At 51.2% G+C, this 18,459-nt stretch overlaps 10 protein-coding genes across 10 annotated transcripts; 1 reads left to right on the forward strand and 9 right to left on the reverse strand.

Annotated features, from left to right (window-relative positions):
• Positions 1 to 20: 20 nt before the first annotated feature.
• N7481_011846 (uncharacterized protein) lies at positions 21 to 791 on the reverse strand (the record flags this gene model as incomplete). The annotated part of the gene is made up of 1 exon (XM_057271065.1): positions 21 to 791. One exon carries the CDS (start codon positions 789 to 791, stop codon positions 21 to 23), a length of 771 nt encoding a protein of 256 aa, XP_057118239.1.
• Positions 792 to 1,611: 820 nt separating this feature from the next.
• Positions 1,612 to 2,115, reverse strand: N7481_011847 (uncharacterized protein; the record flags this gene model as incomplete). Its single annotated transcript, XM_057271066.1, is given in 2 exon segments — positions 1,612 to 1,989; positions 2,002 to 2,115. 2 exon segments carry the CDS (start codon positions 2,113 to 2,115, stop codon positions 1,612 to 1,614), a joined length of 492 nt encoding a protein of 163 aa, XP_057118240.1.
• A 938-nt stretch (positions 2,116 to 3,053) lies between these two features.
• Positions 3,054 to 4,447, reverse strand: N7481_011848 (PEX11 domain protein; the record flags this gene model as incomplete). The annotated part of the gene is made up of 4 exons (XM_057271067.1): positions 3,054 to 3,189; positions 3,618 to 3,973; positions 4,046 to 4,200; positions 4,297 to 4,447. The coding sequence occupies 4 exons, from the start codon at positions 4,445 to 4,447 to the stop codon at positions 3,054 to 3,056; spliced, it is 798 nt and encodes a 265-aa protein (XP_057118241.1).
• Positions 4,448 to 4,931: 484 nt separating this feature from the next.
• Positions 4,932 to 6,203, reverse strand: N7481_011849 (F-actin-capping protein subunit alpha; the record flags this gene model as incomplete). The annotated part of the gene is made up of 7 exons (XM_057271068.1): positions 4,932 to 5,283; positions 5,372 to 5,509; positions 5,567 to 5,619; positions 5,672 to 5,761; positions 5,817 to 5,932; positions 6,016 to 6,034; positions 6,147 to 6,203. 7 exons carry the CDS (start codon positions 6,201 to 6,203, stop codon positions 4,932 to 4,934), a joined length of 825 nt encoding a protein of 274 aa, XP_057118242.1.
• A 387-nt stretch (positions 6,204 to 6,590) lies between these two features.
• Positions 6,591 to 8,551, reverse strand: N7481_011850 (uncharacterized protein; the record flags this gene model as incomplete). The annotated part of the gene is made up of 3 exons (XM_057271069.1): positions 6,591 to 7,346; positions 7,399 to 8,284; positions 8,328 to 8,551. The coding sequence occupies 3 exons, from the start codon at positions 8,549 to 8,551 to the stop codon at positions 6,591 to 6,593; spliced, it is 1,866 nt and encodes a 621-aa protein (XP_057118243.1).
• Positions 8,552 to 8,917: 366 nt separating this feature from the next.
• On the reverse strand, positions 8,918 to 9,667 carry N7481_011851 (fungal specific transcription factor domain-containing protein; the record flags this gene model as incomplete). The annotated part of the gene is made up of 1 exon (XM_057271070.1): positions 8,918 to 9,667. The coding sequence occupies one exon, from the start codon at positions 9,665 to 9,667 to the stop codon at positions 8,918 to 8,920; it is 750 nt and encodes a 249-aa protein (XP_057118244.1).
• Positions 9,668 to 9,789: 122 nt separating this feature from the next.
• Positions 9,790 to 10,632, reverse strand: N7481_011852 (Zn(II)2Cys6 transcription factor domain-containing protein; the record flags this gene model as incomplete). The annotated part of the gene is made up of 1 exon (XM_057271071.1): positions 9,790 to 10,632. One exon carries the CDS (start codon positions 10,630 to 10,632, stop codon positions 9,790 to 9,792), a length of 843 nt encoding a protein of 280 aa, XP_057118245.1.
• Positions 10,633 to 12,645: 2,013 nt separating this feature from the next.
• Positions 12,646 to 14,402, reverse strand: N7481_011853 (Zn(II)2Cys6 transcription factor; the record flags this gene model as incomplete). Its single annotated transcript, XM_057271072.1, has 5 exons — positions 12,646 to 12,672; positions 12,893 to 13,002; positions 13,055 to 13,748; positions 13,803 to 14,113; positions 14,171 to 14,402. 5 exons carry the CDS (start codon positions 14,400 to 14,402, stop codon positions 12,646 to 12,648), a joined length of 1,374 nt encoding a protein of 457 aa, XP_057118246.1.
• Positions 14,403 to 15,346: 944 nt separating this feature from the next.
• N7481_011854 (uncharacterized protein) lies at positions 15,347 to 16,345 on the forward strand (the record flags this gene model as incomplete). Its single annotated transcript, XM_057271073.1, has 2 exons — positions 15,347 to 15,768; positions 15,826 to 16,345. The coding sequence occupies 2 exons, from the start codon at positions 15,347 to 15,349 to the stop codon at positions 16,343 to 16,345; spliced, it is 942 nt and encodes a 313-aa protein (XP_057118247.1).
• A 563-nt stretch (positions 16,346 to 16,908) lies between these two features.
• akr1 (putative aldehyde reductase (AKR1)) lies at positions 16,909 to 18,431 on the reverse strand (the record flags this gene model as incomplete). The annotated part of the gene is made up of 9 exons (XM_057271074.1): positions 16,909 to 16,982; positions 17,039 to 17,318; positions 17,373 to 17,501; positions 17,558 to 17,622; positions 17,681 to 17,903; positions 17,986 to 18,070; positions 18,148 to 18,161; positions 18,231 to 18,318; positions 18,385 to 18,431. The coding sequence occupies 9 exons, from the start codon at positions 18,429 to 18,431 to the stop codon at positions 16,909 to 16,911; spliced, it is 1,005 nt and encodes a 334-aa protein (XP_057118248.1).
• Positions 18,432 to 18,459: the final 28 nt, after the last annotated feature.

Consider the following 18,459-nt stretch of genomic DNA (forward strand, 5'->3'; position numbering starts at 1 on the left):
TGCCTCAAGTGCCTGCCCATCTATGACCCACCACCAGCACCGCCGATCACACAAAGCTGAATCATTCTCCTCCGATCAACCTCCTTCTTCAACATCATTAAACACGTCGCAACGATCACCCCCGCATCTAATTGCCCCTCCATCGCCCCTTCATCCATCTGCAATTCACCGCCGTTGCCAGCCGTACACCGGGAGGTTCCGGGCGTCCGAGTCTCCGCTCCACGCACTAACTGCGCAATCTGCCGGTGATCCAATTTCCCCTCTCCTTGAACTTTGTCCTTGACGACGACAGCCCGGAGAACAAGCAGATTGGTACGTTGACCATCAGTCTTCTCTTTCGCGTAGACCCATTCATACTCCTGTCCATCCGGCATGGCAAAGCGCGTCGTGCGCGATGTCCATTGTCCGGTCACTTTAACTTCATCCGGGAGAACACTCGATGTCTGCAGTAGGCGCAAAATAGGCTCACGATTGGGCCCGAAGAAATAGTCTGTGCGAATAAGGTTTCCTTGCTTCGGGTGTGAAAGTACACAATTGCCTGACCAGACTTTGTCCCGCGTGGAGATGTAGGCGTCGCTTCCGTCGGCGTTTTGGATGGCGATTTCGGTCTCTCGTGAGGGGATGGGGAGTCGAAATGCACCGATACCGCGGGAGTTGACTGTTAATGTGCGTGTGGGTTTGAAGGAGGTTGAATCGGTGAGTGTGTAGAGTGTGCTGGTACTAGTACCACTTGATATTGAGGCGAGTGGCTCTTTGAAGTCATCGAGTTGGGTGGTTGTGGTTGTAGTCATGATGGAGATGGTTTAATAAATGATCTCGTTTCCAAAGGTTCAAGTTGATTTTGATGATTCCATCTTGTCAAGGACGGAATTCTGTATTTAAATATCCCCTTCCCCTTGCCATCGATGCTGGATGAACCTCTTCAGCCCAGATACGAGACTTGCCTAATTGGGCTTCGTATCCACGGGTCTCCAGGGCTGTCGATCACATGCTGAATCGAGCGAAGTTTATTCGCATCGCCCCTCGTATTTCTTCTTTGTGGGCTGTGTAAATCTGACCGCTTTGGGAAATGCTCGTACTCTGGACTGCCGCTGTGAATGATCTCATTGTCGAAGGCGCAGTCGTAGTACCGTCCACCAGTTTGCCGGCTTTCGCATGCATGCAATCATCACAACGTGCTCAGCCGTATTGTAAAGCGCTTCATCGCCGCGCCCTAATCGTACAATGTCTGTGACCTAGGTTCACTGTACTATCGATATTTACAATTCCGTCGAGCTATTCGCTACGTCTACTATATATCCAATTTAATTGCTGTCAGTCCTGACCGATGCAAAACTCTGCGAGCTCAACGTCCGCTGAAGCTGCACTGCCTCGACGGTCAAGTCCATTCCTAGTCGAACCCCATGGCTTGTCGCAACTCGCTGCAGCGCCTCTCGCGCTTATGTCTCCTGGGCTTTCGCCGCATGTCCGCTTTGAGGAATTCTAAACAATGGCCACATCAGTGCGAACCCTTGTATCGCTTTGATTCCCATCTTTCTATGCCTTAATCGAGGCACAGGTCGCCCAAGGTTGTCCAGGTCGCCCGGGCAGAATGGAATGGACTCGCATATTTCACTGGTCATCTCGATGATGATCTCTTCTGGGGTCTGTGGAAGGACGGTCCACTTCGACATATAGATTCCAGGGCCGCAAAGCCTCCGCATATTTCTTTCGAGCTTGGACCGTCAATTCAGGCACACGAGTCTGAATCGTTAGAGATGCGAATGCCGCAGCATCTACTGCAGCACGGAGACTGGCCAGCGGGGCTCCGTTTGCCGTCGCATTCTCACACAAGGTATAGAGCAGGGGAATCGAGTCAAGCGGACCAGGGTTGCCGTCGTGTTCAGTGGGGAGGGTGAGTTGATCGGGGAAATAGCAATGGCCATGATGTTCCCAGGATGAGTCGAGGAGGAAAGGAGGGACTGTCAGGGCGTCTGGTTGGGAAACGCGCTATGTCCGGACGACTTGTTTCTCATCATTGTTGACGGTCTTTGGCTTCCGTTTTGCAGGTTTGGCATGGTCCTTCAGAACAAGTTGCTCAACCCTTTTGTTTTCTGCGGAGGATACAGCCTTCATTCCGCGCACGGCCGACCAGCATGGTTATACGGCATGATGGTTAGTTTGGAGGGGAAGACGCGAATATCGGGGGCCTCGCGGATGATCCCAGGATGGGCGGAGATAGTAGTATGTAGTCACGTGACTACAAATACGTGAAAAGCAAAAATCGACAGCTGGCGGGTTCGAACCGCCGCCTCCGAAGAGAATTGATGCCCGAAGAATGGAGTCGTTCAAGTCAATCGCCTTAGACCACTCGGCCAAACTGCCTAATAGGGAAATTTTGAGACTTTTTGGATATTCCCCACTTGGCTCAAACCATGGTACCACAGATGCTCAGGACTTGGGTTTCGGACAATTTGGCCCAACATGAACTAGAACAACATACTCCACGATTTGATGCAACTAGCCTTGATTATTGGTGCAGGATACAACGCGGATAGGACAGGCAATATTATTGTACAGGTTTACTTTCGAAACCTTAGTTCAATATAAGTTTGAGCGTACCTGGCACTTTCCTCCCAGTGTTACCAACAGTCAAGTTTGAGGCAATTCAATAGGGTTGAAGTACCAGCGTTAATGCCTTAGACTGACATCGAGAGGGAATGCAAGAACATATGAACTGGGCCCCCGTGGATACTATTACTCTGGCAGTCACCAGTATCATGCCCAGGTGTCTTCAAGTTTAAGTTGCTTTGATGCAGTACTCTCCGATAGTACCTCTACCCTGACACAAAATGGACATTACTAGTACTAATATATTTCTGAAGCAGTTTGACTGGCAGTGTCTAAGGCGATTGACTGCTTATACTAATCTCTATCATTATATCCTATTTTCTGCTATTGTTTTTATTTATATCGATGCGAAATTAATTCCCCAACTTCAAATCTGTTGGCTGTCGTTTTTCAGATCCCTTTGACATGGTTACCAGACTTGGTAAGTCTTAAGTGGCTATACACTATCTTGGCTCATATAGCCTAAAGCTGGCCCGCTTCTCATTCAATTGGGCTTGTGGTTTAGTGGTATAATACTCCCTTAGCATGGGAGTGGTCCGGGGTTCGATTCCCCGCGAGTCCATTTTTTGCCAGATCAAGCTAAGACCTGGCTATATTTTTGTCGTTTTTAGTAAACAAGTTTCAATCACGCAGAAAAATAAATGGATTCTTCAATTGGGTCGCTAGTACATCGTATTCCCGACGAAACTTCTTCAGACTGGACACATACTGCTCGTACAGTCGTCCTAGTACCTTATCCGCGCCGACCTTATCAGCGACTCGACTCCGTCCACCTAAAGTTCCTCTCTGTTCTCATTAGACCTTATTATTGACACCAAAGCTTACATGGCTGCAACTCTATGCTATACAGTCTATTCTATGCGAGTATGTTTCTATCAAGATGATCGTATACACACCCAGTTCCTCCGAGTCTCTCTTATATCAACATTCCGCACCCACCTCGCTACAATACACCACACCAAACCGCATCTCTCCCTTCCCCCTCCGCCATAACGAAACAAGCTCACACCTTCTTCCAAATTCCCCTAGCAGCCAAAAGCGTACTAAGAATCATAGTAGACCCAATCACCAAATCACCCGTGGGCATCCAATCCAAAAGCTCAGCCGGAATCAACAAGTCACACCCATCAATCACGAAAGCCGTCCACAGCGCCGACGAGTCGATTTTAGGAGCAGCAGCCGCCTTCTCGCTCTTCCGTCCACCCCTCTTGCCCTTTCCCTTGCTCTGACTTTCGTTGCTGGAGAAGAGGAGCGCGTAGATTGTTCCCAGTAATGAGAAACATAGAGCGTAGAACCAGTATGTGTTTGCTTCGCGCATGATGCGCTCTTCCCAGGGGACGGCGTAGACGCCCATTGCGTGGAGCTGTGATTGTTAGTAAGTGGTGGTGGTGGTGGCGGAGGTGGTGAAAAGAAAAGAAAAGGGTGTATAGCGTACGATAGTTAAATCCTCTAGAACGAAGTAGAAACCGAAACAGGTCCATTTAGCCATATCCAGCCACCCGGATATCGATCCCATGGCATCTCTGTTTAGTAGAGCCGCGACGCGCTGGAAGGACTCGATGAAGCCGAAGAAGCGGAAGAACCGCCGTGCTGTGAATGTAAGTTAGTTACCAATAATGATAAATCTGAGATCTGAGATCTCAGATCTGAGATCTCAGGATGTCAAATGAGGATCGGAGTGCTTACTCAGTGCCAATTGCAGTTTTGCGGTTGTCAGGCGCACGGCGGTGCTGTTTACGGTGAACACGCTGGCGACCTGGGCTGAGGACTGGATCAGACGGAGGGTCTTTTCCAGACCGGCGCCATTGTTGACGAAGCGGTTTATTTGAGAGATCATTGGAAGAAGTTCCCTGGGGTTGGTGACAGGGAAGGAGGAGAGAATAGAGCAGAGCAAAAAGAAAAGGAAAGGCAGGAAATTCCCAAATGCAAATTCCGGGGTCGCGGGGAAAAGAAAAGTGGAGGTTTCCACTGACCGGGTGCGCTTATTCAGCCGATTGGGTGGTTTTGTTGGGACTTTTAGATTAAATAGTCTTGGAACACACTTATCCATTGGATGGTACCAGAGATAGATAGACTAGACTGGGCCATCGTATCATTTGGTGGAGGTTGGTGCTGATGGTTCGTGTCGGAGCACCAGAACATCACGAGAGCACCAGAACACCTTGACAGAACAACAGTAGTTAGAAATGCAGACTACATTGTACCCGAGAAAACACTCCACTCAGAAAAATACTACTTTGATCAAGTAATTGAAGATATATCGGTCTAAGATCAAGACCATCGCCATCGCCAACGCTTTCCGCCCAAAATCACGCTATGTATCAACGACCCTTGCCGCCAGAAATATCCTGTCCCAATCGGTATCCACCAACCTTCTCCCACTCAACCTTCTGCCGAGTAATAGGTAGCTGTCGTCGAAGACCCTTGAAAGTACCCTCAGCCATGGCCACAAACGCCCGGTTCAATTCTTCCTGGTAATCGCGCTCGGCCGTGGCGATGCGCGAGATGATCGACTCCGCGGAGATGCTGGGCACGGAGAGGGCAATTGGCTTGGTTGTGTTGAGGGAGACGTTGCCGTCTTCGTAGTAGTGCACGTCGACGTGGATTTTGCCGTTGATGGAGGTGGAGGAGGAAGAGACGGGGACTTGGTAGATCGCACGGAAACGACCGTTCCTGTGAGAAGGGGTGGTTAATTTGTGCTGATCGGTATGCGGCATACAATAGTATATTGCCCCTATTCGAAAGAGCTTGGAAAACGCACCAGAAGTTATTCGGGGAGTAGCGGTTGGCGACGAGGAGGATTGCGACGGCCGAGTCGTTCTCGGTCGGGTACACGCCGTATGAGCAGTCGGGGTAGTGTTCGCGGGCGTGGATGCCCAGCGACTTGATGAGTGATTTACTATTTCCGTCAGCGGTTGTCGATTTCAATGCTCATTCTCAACCCCGGGGTCCTTACATCAGATCGGCGTTCTGCGATTCCAATGGTGCTGATTGGGCCGCGGAGGCAGTCTGATCCAACTCGTGAGCGGGTTATACCGTTGGCGCGGGCTGCTAAACATACCTGAGTAATGTGGTCGATCTCAAACGAGGTCTGGCTCTCAGGGTCGAAGTAGCGGTTGCCCTCGACCTTATTGAATTCACTGACGATAACCTCCAGCGGTGTCAGTAAATTTGGCCGTAACCGGCTGAAGAGCGGAAATTCACACCTCCTGGCTAGAGCCCGGTAGCTTCACGGTGGTGAGCTGGGCTTCATTGTATCGTTCGAATGCGGGGGCAAGAGAGGGAATGATATCGCCCTCCTCGGAGGTCAGGGCCTGCACATCTTTAATCCGGCGACAGAACTCAGTATCAACACGCGAGGCACGGGGGTAGGCGGGAGGCAAGGATGGGGATGAGGTGATTTACCGGCAACGACGTCGGCGAGCTATAGATTCGGGGTCAATTCCAATCAGCTGAGGACTTCAAAACACAGGAGGGGCAGTGTAGGGTAGATCAGGTCAGACCCCCCTCGTGGCAGAGTGGGGTGGGGAGCATACCTCGCCGGGCGGAGCGCCCTCAATAAAAGCCGAAGCGTGTTCGATAGTAGTAGACATGCCGCAGGTTAGAATAGCAGCAAAGTGAAGGATGGAGGGGGGGGGAGGAGTTGGAGTTGGAGCTGAAGAGGAGACAACAATTGGAAGGCCCCGAGGGGAGCTCCGGGCGGAGAAGACCCACCGAGGCAACATCACAACAGTCCAACAGAGGAGAGTACAACAAAGTATGTATATATTGGAACTTGGATATATTACAACCAGTAAGTGCACAGGGACAGGCAATTAAAGTAAAGAATAAATTCAAACCATACAATTATTAGGTATCTCGCGCATCTCGCTAAAAAAAAGAGTGTGTATCTGTAGAGAGATCCCGAACGCCGAAAAGAAACAATGCTAATGCCAGATATGAAGCGCCTTCCCGAATGATTATCAAGTGCCGTGATCCGTCTAATCGATGCTCATATTCATAAATCCATCGCTCGCCTCGGTCATGCCCTGCAGACCGACCCGTTTGGGAGTTCCTGTATGAGGAATGGGGCGATTACCATTGTCTAGACTCGTGCGTTTGTCCGTGCTGGGCCGTTCGGAGAAAGGGGGACCAAGTTTAGATGGAGGTCCCCAGATGCTTGGGCCGGTATCGACGGTGGACGAGTGGGTCATTACTGGACTGCTCTGGGCGCTGACACTTGGTGACACGGCCCGGCGTTTGAAGAGGTTGGGATCAAAGTCGTCCTCGCGGCGCCGCTTGCGATTGATTTCGCTGATTCCTGCAGTGCCTTGCGCATGCGGGGTGGATGAGCGCGAATGGGGCTTGAAATCGGCGAATGTCGTAGAGGGAGTCATGTCCATGACCATATCATCGTCGTTGGCGGATGCTCCTGCTGCACGACTGGGCGGTGGAGTACGATAGCGGCCATCAAAGGAGTTCCAGAACTCGACCCCGCCGGAATTCTGGCTGGCTTGCTTGCTGAAGGTGCTCGTGGGTGGACTGGCCATGTCCAATTTCTCCGAGATTGATTCCATTTCTGGAATGGCCTGGGATGATGAATTGGGTGGAACAGTAGCGCCAAGGGTAGGAGATGTCTCGGGTTCGGTATCGCGGACTTGTCGAACCACTTCGGCTTCACGTTTCATGTCGCTGTCGACTGGGGCTCCCTCTTCCATCAAGGCGGCGCGGATCCGAGCAAAGGTTTTGGTTTTGGGCTGTCAAATGAGTTAGAAGGGCGGAGAGAGTGAGATTTAGGATTGCACATACCAACAAACTTCCTCGTCGAGTGACAGCACGGCGTATCACCCCCAGTGGACCTCCACCTCCCTCCGAATGAGGAGCAGCAGTGGGACTGCCTGCGCGAGCACGATTCTCCCCGTCATCACTGAGATCGGAGAGTCGTAGATCATGAGTACCCAGACTCAAGCTCTCACGCCGGCCATGAGCACTCTGTCGCGGAGCAAAGTAGCCGCCCACGGAGTTCTCAACGCTCTTCATCGCTGGTGGAGAGTGTGGGCCAGGGCTGGGTTTAGAGCTGTTACCGCTGGCGCTGCTGGAGCTGTGTCGACTGCGTCCTTTATTGCGGAAGCGTGCACGTTGGAAGCTTAACAGGCTGCCCACAGGACCTGAGAATGGGCCCATCCAGTCGTTTCCGGGGCTTTGGATGTTGCCCGTGGTGAAGGGACTAGGTCCACTGGCCATGCGGTTGGCTTGAGGAGTATTCAACATAGGATCATCGCGGTCCATCATGGCGGCGTCATCGTCTTCACTGCTGCTAGTGTCTGATTCCATCATGTTCACACTGGAGACGGAGCTGGATATAGCGGTACGGTCGGCCGGTCCTGAAGTAGAGAACACTGGCACCGAGGTGGAGTTGAGATTGAGAGAGCCACGACGCTGAGGGATAGTCATTCCGCGACCTCCAATCGTGGGGGATGAGTCTGGCGACGACTCGGCGAGAGTCGAATGGTGAAGGTTGGTGCAAGCGCGAGAGAAATCCAGGCCCCGAGATCGCCGCGGAAGCACGGAGCCCGGGGAACCATAAATTTGGGAAGAATCGAGTTTAGGAGAGAGAGGGGCACGGTTGGCGAGAGGTGAGCCGGCAGTCTTGGAGGGGAGGTTGATCGAGAGGTTTGGGTTGTGTTGAGGACGACTTGGGGTGGAAGGCAGTGAAGGGATTACACTGTCGTCTTTACTGGGGGGGACGACTCAAGTCACCCGTTGCTGGTTGGGGGTGGGAGAAGGCGGAGGTTGAAGTTGAAGGTTTGGAGGCATCGGAAAGGGAGCGCGACTTGGATTTGGGGGAGTAAATGTCAATAGACTCTGATTGCCTGGGTTGTGATAATTGTTGGCTGAGCTTGCTTTCGAAGTGTTGCGCCGAGGTGCTCCGGCCAGGCGCCGGCGGTCGAGCCGGGTCCATTCGGGCATCTATTGAGGACGAAAGGGATGGGTGTTTAAGCACATTATGCTGGGGTATTTAGCGAGGGCGAGGGCGAGTTGAGATGATATGGGTTCCAGTGGTGAAGTGGAAGTTGAAGTTGAGGTGATGTCTTGCTCCAACCTGCATTGGCGCTAGACCCGAAACGGGGACCCCGCAGCATTCCACTAGTAGAGTGAGTATAGTAGTATAGTATAGTATAGTATAGTATAGAAGTATAAAAGTATAGAGTGTAGTATATAAAGAAGTATAGTATAGTATAGTTACTGGTTAGGTTAACGAGATAGTAGTACTAGGTCAACTTATTAAATTATACTATGAATGATTATTATCAATGGCCTCGGGTCCTCAAGCCAAACTCATGGCATCGCTAATCGGCACCACATACCACTCCCAGTCATTCCCCTCAATCTGCGGTGCCTTGACCAAATCTTGGTCTCGCGTCTGCCACAATTGGACAATCACCGCGCGAGTGCGCGCAATATTTGCAATCGTAGACTCGGCCATAGCAGCCAGCGCCTGAAGGACTATTGCTCGGCCAGACACTGGCTTCCCGCTATCGTCCGTCCAAATCTCATCCTGGGCCGGATCCAATTCGACCGCAGCGACAAAGACAGGCCAAGTGATGCTCGTCAGGGATCCCCGGTCTAACAGATGAGACACGATCTGAAGAATCTGCCGAACATAGTGGGCGACCAGCGGGCTAGTGGGACATGCGCTATACAACGCGCAGTGCAAGTAAAGCACCGCGGCGAGACGTTTGGCTTCAGCTCCGGATGCAAGAACATCATCATCGCCCTCCTCAATCTCCTGAATGAGATGCTCGAGCTGTCCTTCTAGCGATGCCGCCCGGTGCACAAAGCTCTCGCGGGAGGAATCGGAGTCCAGAGTGCGTCGAGCTCGACTCATGTCGGTAATAGCACAGAGGAGGGAGACCAACTCCGGACTACATCCCATCCACATGTCAATGTGCCGATCATCCGCTTTCCAGTAGTCGCTGCCAAAGGCGACTTCCTTAGCACACGCCGTTCGACCCATGACATCCTGAAAGGCAAAGAAATGCTCCGCGAAGGCGGTGGCTGGGTCAGGGATACGCATTGATGGAGATGATGACGCTGTCGCTTGTCCTCTCCTCAGGCGAATTAGATCTTTGGCGCCGTTCAGGTGGATCGTCCAATGCGGATCACATTTATCGACGATCTCGTATTGACAGAGTAGCATCATGACGACCAATATTTCGGGGTCGTTGCAGCAGTTGGAGGGGCCCTCGGCGAGAGGCGGTGCCGGAGATCGTGCAATGTCTCTGACTTCAGACGTAGTCCTAAGGCACCATAGGACGCATCGCTACGAGAGCGATGACAGGCTCCTAGCGCTTGGATCGCTTTGAAGAGGGTGGGTGAGGCGGATAAGCTGAAAGGTAGAATCACGGAGGCAAATGGTGATGAGACAGATGAGCTGGCTGTCGTGCGGGGGCAGACTTGCTGTAGGTAGTAGTCCATCAGCTCTCCATGTCCCATTCGAGTCACATCCGGGAAGAGAGAAGGGCCAGCTCTAGGGTTCGGATGAAGCGCCGCCGCAAGTCCACCCAGATCCCCCAGTGAGTGTAGATGGAGAGGCAATTGGCCTAGCGAGGCATTGCCTTGGATAAGCGGAACCAGTGTTTGTAGCTCGTTCGACTTGACATCGACTTCGCCGCGGGTTTCGAAGGCGAGTACCCCGCTATTGACAAATCCCCATGGATGAATGGTGGGCAAGGAACACCAATATGTGTCCTCAACGGTTGAAGTAGCCGGAGTCGAAGGGACGGAGCTCGAGCTCGAGACGCCATCAGGGCGAGGTTTGTTCCAGACACCGGCGCGGCCAAAGGCGACGCCTCGGCTGGCGAATTCGGACTCCCATTTCAGGACGAGAGTAGTAGTACAGGGCAATCCTTTCTCCGAACAGCGGGTACAACGGGGCTTTGTGGTGTCGCATCGCACGCGACTGGCACGGCATTCCTTGCATCCGTCACGAGAGCGGGTCTTCACCGGTCCTGCTCGGTCAGCGGTTTTTCGGCGTGGCATCGGTGGCGATGACCTCCCATGGCCAGCGGGTCAAGTAACCATTAGGAGGGAGAGAAGGTTGGAGGAGAAGAGAAGAGCAAAAGAAGAGCAGAGCAGAGCAGAGGAGGGGAAGTCAGAGAAGAATAAGTTCCAAGGTTCCTCCAGTGTGAAACTGCCAGTGGAAGTGGGACCCGCTTATCGGTGCTTATCAATGATCCTCCTTTAGGCTAATGTTAGGGGTAGGGGAGGGTAGTATACTACTTGGTGGGAGGAAACTCGGTTGTTTTCACCATTCATTGAAACTGCTATTTATTCCTCTTGCGGAGATTCTATTACGCATTACTTTTGAAGCCATAACACCCAGTATAACATCTTGCGTTCCGTGATGTTGGATTACGTTGGAGAACGACAATCCACTCGGACAAGTGTGGTAGATATTGTCAGAGTGAGGCGTCGTCTTCGTCTTCGTCTTCGTCTTCGTCTTCGTCAGGTGTTGTGCCGGGGTGGGACTTGTATCACAGGCTTCCTCTTCGGACGAGTCGGAACTTTCCATATAGTCCGGATCTTTTTCCTTGCTATCCGGCAAATAGATGATGTAGTTCTCATCCACATCCATGTCCATATCCTCATCCTGATTTTCAGAGCTGGCCTTGTCCATTTCAGGATCCGAATCGCCTGTGATCAATATCGGATTAAACGAAGAACTTCCTGCGGGTTCTTCAATCGAGTTTGGTGGCGGTATTTCCACAGCAATCGCGTACGAAGGCCGAGGCGAAACAGTAGGAGGGCGAGTAGGGGAGGACTCTGGAGTATTCCCATTGGAGCAAAGAGGCTGGGAACATGGAGGAGAAGAGCCAAATGGACTGTACCGCAGTTCATCCTCGATGACCATCGCGCTCGTCTGGGAGCTGCCCAAGAAGTATTCTGTTGATGGTGAGGAATCAAGCGCGAAGGAGGATGAGGAGGGTTCGGAGTCGGACAAGGGTTGGGTGGCTATCACTGATTCCCACACGCAAGTGGTGCGGTTGCCACCGCCATTTCGTCGCAAAGTGCACTCCTTATCTCGTTTGGTATAGCGACAACTTCCACAAACACCGCCATAGTGACCGGGGAGACGAACACACCGTGAGAATGGCCCCAAGTTCCAGAGACAATCGGTACAGGGTTCAACGACCGGTAGGCCGCGTGACTGAATCAGGAGCCCACCAACGTATACGGGATCGGTGGACAGCCATTGATCCTTCGTCATGTGTCCTGGTATATAATGCACATCGCGACCCAACTTGTAGCACAGTTCTAATTGGTATTCGCGACTGCACAGGACCAGCATTTGAGAGCCGCCGATAGTTAGGGTACGGGGGTTCCCCGAGGGATCGTTTTTCTCTGCCTCGAATATGGCGTCGACGACTTCTTCTCTTGTCAGATCAGGACCCAAGTTCACAAATGGTGAGAAAGGACCCGTGGCCCCTGACGGTGACATGGATTAGCCCGGAATTGAGTGATAGTCTTGCGTAGTAATGTCTCACCTTCCCTCGGCCATTTGTAGGCCAACCAGAAAGTTCAGGTTGAGAGGACTTCGAATTAAAAAGAGTCGATAAATAAATAAAGGTGAATGTTGGAGTAAGACGAGGCGAGGTTGTTAAATAATCAGATGAAATCACACGAAGTAAGGGAAGTTCCGAACGGAAGAATATAGAAGTGAAAGCAAGATGATTACAGGCAATGAGTGCCAGTTGACTTTGTGACAGGCTTGAGCGAGCAGGAAGAGGCTGACGAGGAGAAGTGGAGGAGGAGCGGGAAGAGGAAGAGTGAGAGTGAGGTGCGGCGGAATCACCCGACAAGGTGCAAATCGATGCAAATGCCCAATTGAGGCAATTTTCTATACCTCAATTAAGCATTTGCGACACTACGTACTCGGCGGTTCAACCACGGCCAATTCACCCCATTGGTGGCTAAGTTCACTTCGAATCCATGCAGTTCGCCATCCAAGAAGAGTTTCCACATGCGAAAGGAATTCCAATGAACCTCTTTGCTCTACCGGATGTTGTAGACAATATCCAACTGACAGAGGTTAGCAACTGTCGAATGCAATGGGCAGTGATGTGATTTTTGGAAAGGTAGAACGAACAGCGATATAGTAGATGACAGGCTAGAAAGTAGGCATTTTGTACATCTTCATTTGACCAAGATAGTCCTATGACGGAGATCACATGGACCGCGATTTTTCTCTATGGGCCTTGTTAACGTCGGGAGAGAGATTGCTGAGATCAATAAAGCTTACTTCAGCCAAGTGCCGGGTTCGAGCCAATTCGAACTCCCGCAAGCCTCGCGACCCGGGATCCGACATGGTGAGGAAGATACAAGCTGCGTGATAATATTGCATTCCCACAACTAGGCAAACCGTCAGTTACGACACATGGTGGAAACTCGTCAGGAAACATACCAGCCGGGGCCGATGTCATCCATATTTCAGGGAATGGTCGGTCCTCAGTCACATCAGGGTCTTGATACCGAAGCGGTTGCCAGGTAAGAGGCCGGTGTTGATACCACTCATCGACTGCATTCGCTACCTGGCCCCACGATTGCTCGTCAACGGGATTATCGGGTGGAACACGGCATAGTTGGATGATGTGCGCGCAGTGGAAGATGGACATGTTGGCAAAGGCGAAATCATCGTCTCGTTGAAACATCGATGATCGCTCATAGTTGTACAGATCCAGTTCGAGATGTTGGTACTGTACAATGGACGAGTAGATAGCCTGACGCAGGAACTGCCAGCTCACAGCCTCCACAATGCCGCGCGATGACCCCGAGCGTGAACTGAGATTGACGAGGCGGTTAGATCCCGTTAGATGGAATCTCTGGTCTTCGCTATTCTCAAGCTCTTCACAAATTCGAAGGATCACAACGGTGGTGAGAAGATCCTCCTCGAGGTCCTGCTCGAGTTGATCTAGGGCCGGGATTAGTAGTTCTAGGCACTCGCCATGGTAGGTGGAGGCCTCCCAGTCACTCTGGCCGGTCAAGATCGCCTCATGACGCGCCGCAAGAGCCAAAACTGCCTTGAATACCATTGGGACCTGCAAAGCCCGGCGCGGAATGATTGTGGTGAAGTGTGACCAAGGATCGCAGATGTCCACCTAAAGGTATTAGATCGAGGACGCTCTCGAACAAGGAGCCCGAGATAAACTTACCCATGGTGCGATATTTTGTATAAAGCGTCTCATTAGAGATGCCTCACGCAGTGACAATGTGGGACATTTGTCAGATGGAGGTCGCACTGGGCTGCTGGTATGATAAGGTGGGAAATCTTCGAGCGGTAGTTGGTCTTGTCGATGGTCTGGGTGTATGGGCGGTTCTTCTGGTATAGGGACCTCGGTATTAATCGATGTAGGTTCTTCTAGCGAGGGATTGGCGACGCAATTGTCACCACTCGGAATGGTAGCATGCAGCTGCTGAGTTTCTTCTGATTTGGGTCCATCGCACGTTCCGTCGACAAATGTCACTGGGATAGAAGGTTAGTTCGGAGTCAACAGGATATATTGAGTGGCCAATTACTCACCGGGTTGCTCCACGTCGACCCAGACCTGCTCGTCATCCCAGACCAAATCGAACCGAGCGGCGGATCCATTGCTCTTCTGATACACATGGCGCACTGTCTTGAATTGGAAGGGGGGGTCTAGATGACAGACCCGATCCAACCGGGTGCAAGGTATACAAGCAGAAGCACCCGGTGGAATGACGCAGCGGATATGGCGATGGCGACACCTTTCACAGCCTTTGCCCACTCTCATAGGGACGGAGGCAGGGATTGTAGAGTGGGCAACATGGTCATTATAGAATTGTGTAATTGCACTCCGTCAGTCCTGCGGTGCCTCCGCAACTTCCCCGCAAATTGCTGACTCGTCTTTATGCCTTGGTGCCTTGATGACTAATGATCTTGGCAGACAATCCATGGGTGAAGCATGGGGAAGGAACTATGCGAGGAAGTATAAACACAAGCCACATGGAATACTGTACCTTCAATCGACTGATATCAAACGTATCAGGCCAGTCGAGGTCCATATTGAAAAAAAAACCTGATAGCGGCACATTCCTCTCTCGTGGGGCATGCTAATCCTAGTCTCCCAAGAACATCCAAGAAATTCAAAGCGAATCGGCAATTCTGCTGCCTACCGCGGATCAGGCGCAAAAATAGAAACGGAAGCCATTGACCAAGTGGGGGAATGGAGATGGTGATATAATGTAATGAAAGGTTTTATGCTTAATATTTGAATCAATTAGTCTTTTCGTTCAAGTTTCTCTCAAATGGCCTGAATTGAATATAGTGATGGTACGAGTAGTACATATTGTACTCGGAAAAGAGGACCCTCCTGAAGATAAAATTTCGGAGAATAAAAGCACTGAGGGGAATGGGCAAGTAAACAGCTCGAATGCAGTGGGGAAGTGGGCAGTGCCACCTCCAAGACTCTGCATGCCCAATCAATTGATTTCCTGCATCGTGCCTTGGTGGAGCAGCGGAGATTGGCCCAGGCTCTATGCCATCATGGATCGGGATTTGCCGTTTAAATGCTGGGACTTTGCCATTTTCCCTCTCTTGAAAAATCCAGAAAAGTCCCTTGCATTCTGAGAGCAGAGAAAACACATTTTGGGGATGCATGTCTCCCTTTTTTTTTCTGCTAGCTGCGCTGTGGCAGACAGTAACGGTGATTGCCGATGATAGTGCTTGTGAGCTCCCATGGACCCACTACCAATTTTTCTACTCTTTCCAGTCGCGCTGACAATCTCAGGCAAAAGCAGTGTCACCATCAATAGTCAGAGCGATGCGAACAATCTGACCAATTGTGAGACTCTACAGGGAAGCGTCACGATTTCATCCTCAGCCAGTGGAACCATCACCTTGAGCAATGTACAGGAGATCAAGGGTTCATTCTCGGTGGAGACCGGATCGAGCATCAATATCTTGGTCCTGCCGAAGCTGGAAACGCTGCAGGGTGCTTTGACGTTGGCCAACTTGGACTCGTTGACATCTCTCACCTTGAATGACCTCTCGCAAGCGTCGTCCATCTCTATCACCGGGAATTCGAACTTGAAATACCTCACACTCCCACAGCTCGAAGAAGTTGATGGGGAACTGACACTTACTGGAGCTTTTTCAAGGTAGGCAATCTGACCCATGTCTTGTCAAATGAAGATGGCATTAACTTATTCGAATAGTGTATCTTTGCCATCGCTCGACCAAGTTAAAGGCTCAGCCACCATCAGAGGCAGTAGTTCAATGTCCTGCAGCGCATTGGACAATCTCAACTCCGACGATGTTTTTAAAAGTTCTTATTCATGCTCGTCCGGTTCTTCGGGTAGCTCTCTCAGCGCAGGAGCCAAAGCTGGTATCGCCATTGCGGTCGTCGTGGTTGTCGTAATCATCATCGTGATGGTATGGTTCTTTCTCCGGCGGCGACGACAACAAAGAGCGAAGAACAATCGATCCGTATCTCCCGAATCGCCATCATCGGAAGCATCAGCCGAAAAGTCACCGCAACTACAGGAGGCAGTAGTTCCCGCTGGAGAACTGAAACCACCACTACCTCGTAAACCTGTGGGTCCGCAGGTTGCGCAGCTGGATGGTCGCTCAATATATGAAGCATCGAGCCCTATGTCACCGGCTACAGTCTATCATGAAATGGATGCCGGGCCGGTGGTTGGAAATCACCAACGACCAATTCACTCAGAAGCTTGACGGATATAATGATGGCGAGATAGTGATTACTACGAATTTCCTTTTTAGTCTCATATACCCAGTTTTGAATTACAAACAACAAGATATTCGCAGGCACAGTCCAATGAAGCGTTGTAGACATGTGTGGGGAGGCGGTATCATTGTTTGAAATGGCAATACCAACGTGTTGCGAATTTGAAGGAGTTGACAGCGTTTGGACCTTTTCCGAATAAATCATTTCAACAAGAGATTCCTCCGACTCTAAGCCGGCCTTAATCAGTTTCACCAATAATAGTAGGCCCGCGAGCTGTATGCATACTTCGTATAAATAACTCCACAGGGTGACTGTGGGTACGAGTGTCCACTAAATGCTTAGATCTCTCCGCGAGCTTAGACGGTGAAGATCTACGGGGGACCTTCTGATTGCCTTCGTCTCATCGGTAAGACAATCTTGACTTACGCTTTTGACCGCGGTAGTTTAATTGGATAATATCTAGTTGAAGCGAGCTCAGTGCATATAGCAATATACATTTATCATTATTCATTGCCTAATTTTCTAACCGACTAAGAGGGTATCCAAACTTTTACAGGATGACCTTGTGGTCGGCAGGCTTCTCCTCCTCCTCGCCGAAGATGTTGATGTTCCAGCGGGGCTTGTCTGTGCGACTGTTAGTGGAATTCTCTCAAGTGGTGACAGGCTTGGGGGAAACGTACTGGCAGTATAAGGAGTGTTGTAGCGGCGACGGTTAGCACCCAGGGCGTTGACCTTGGCGATCTCCTCGGCAGTGAGCTCAACCTCCTTGAAGTTGTCGCGAATACGCGAGGGAGTCACCGACTTGGGGATGACACTGCCACCGTTGACCTGGGACCAGGCGAGGATGACGTGGGCACCGGTGACCTGGGTGCCAGTGCGCTTGGAGACGGACTCGGCGACCTCCTTGACCTCGGGGCGGGTGATCAGGAGAGGGATGTTAAGCATGTTGTTACCGAAGGCCTACTCAAATTAGCTTTTGTATGGGACAAGGCCGGGGGAAAATGCGGTGCATACGGAGTAAGCGGTGATGTGAATGTTCTTCTTCTGGCAGTACTCGATCAGGTCGTTGCTCTGCAGGACAGGGTGACGCTCGATCTGATTGGCAGCAGGGACAACGCCAGTGCCGTTAATAATGGCCTCGAGCTAGATTGGTGTTAGCATGAGTCTTTGTTGTTTTGCGAGCTATCGGGGAAACGAACGTGAGGGATAGTGTGGTTGGAGACACCGACGGCGCGGGCCTTGCTCTTGGGGAGCTTGGTCATGGCTATAGAGAAAGATCAATGAGAAAATACCCCAAGAAGCAAGTGAATATTCAATCTTACCCTTCCAGGTGTCGACGATGGAGACACCGTCATCAATGATAACATCACCACCCTCAACCTTGCTGCCCTCAACCAGGGGGAAGTAAGACTCGCCCTTCTGGAAAGCGACGGGCCAGTGAACGAGGTAAAGGTCAAGGTAGTCGAGCTCAAGCTCAGCAAGGCAGGCATCCAGAGAGGCCTCAACGACCTCGGGACGGTGCTGGCTGTTCCACAGCTTGGAGGTCTAGGGATGGCAACAAAGTTAGACAATTGCAATGCAAGTGTTTTAAGCACGCAGAACACGCGCCAGATCTGAGGAAACTCACGATGAAAAGATCCTCACGCTTCAGTCCGGGGACATCCTGGTAGGCGCGCTTGATACCGGCAGCAACCTCGACCTGGTTCTGGTAGCTGTATAAAAGAAGGACGTTTAGAGATTTGTGATTCAAAATTGGGACCCGGCTGTGCCGATTGAATTGTTGACATACATGGTGGCAAGATCCTGCGACACGTTAGCATTTTTGAATTTACCCGGAATTTCCAATTACATGCGGGGGAGTGTTCAACATACCAGGTGGCGGTAACCGGCCTTCAGGGCCTCGTAGACAGCCTCACCGACCTGACCGGGGGCAGATTGCCAAGTACCGAATCCCAGCTGGCTGTGCGCATGCGTTAGAAAAACTAATCCTCTAAGAAGTTGGTGTTTCATGACTTGGAGAACTTACGGGATCTCAGCACCGGTGTTAAGAGTGGCCTTCTTTCCGAGAGACATTTTGAAGATGGTAGGTGTGTGTAGTTAG

The sequence above is a fragment of the Penicillium waksmanii genome, assembly GCF_028829765.1.
Source record: "Penicillium waksmanii strain IBT 27052 chromosome Unknown utg000009l:1.0-4314994.0:1.0-4318279.0, whole genome shotgun sequence".
Taxonomy (NCBI): domain Eukaryota; kingdom Fungi; phylum Ascomycota; class Eurotiomycetes; order Eurotiales; family Aspergillaceae; genus Penicillium; species Penicillium waksmanii.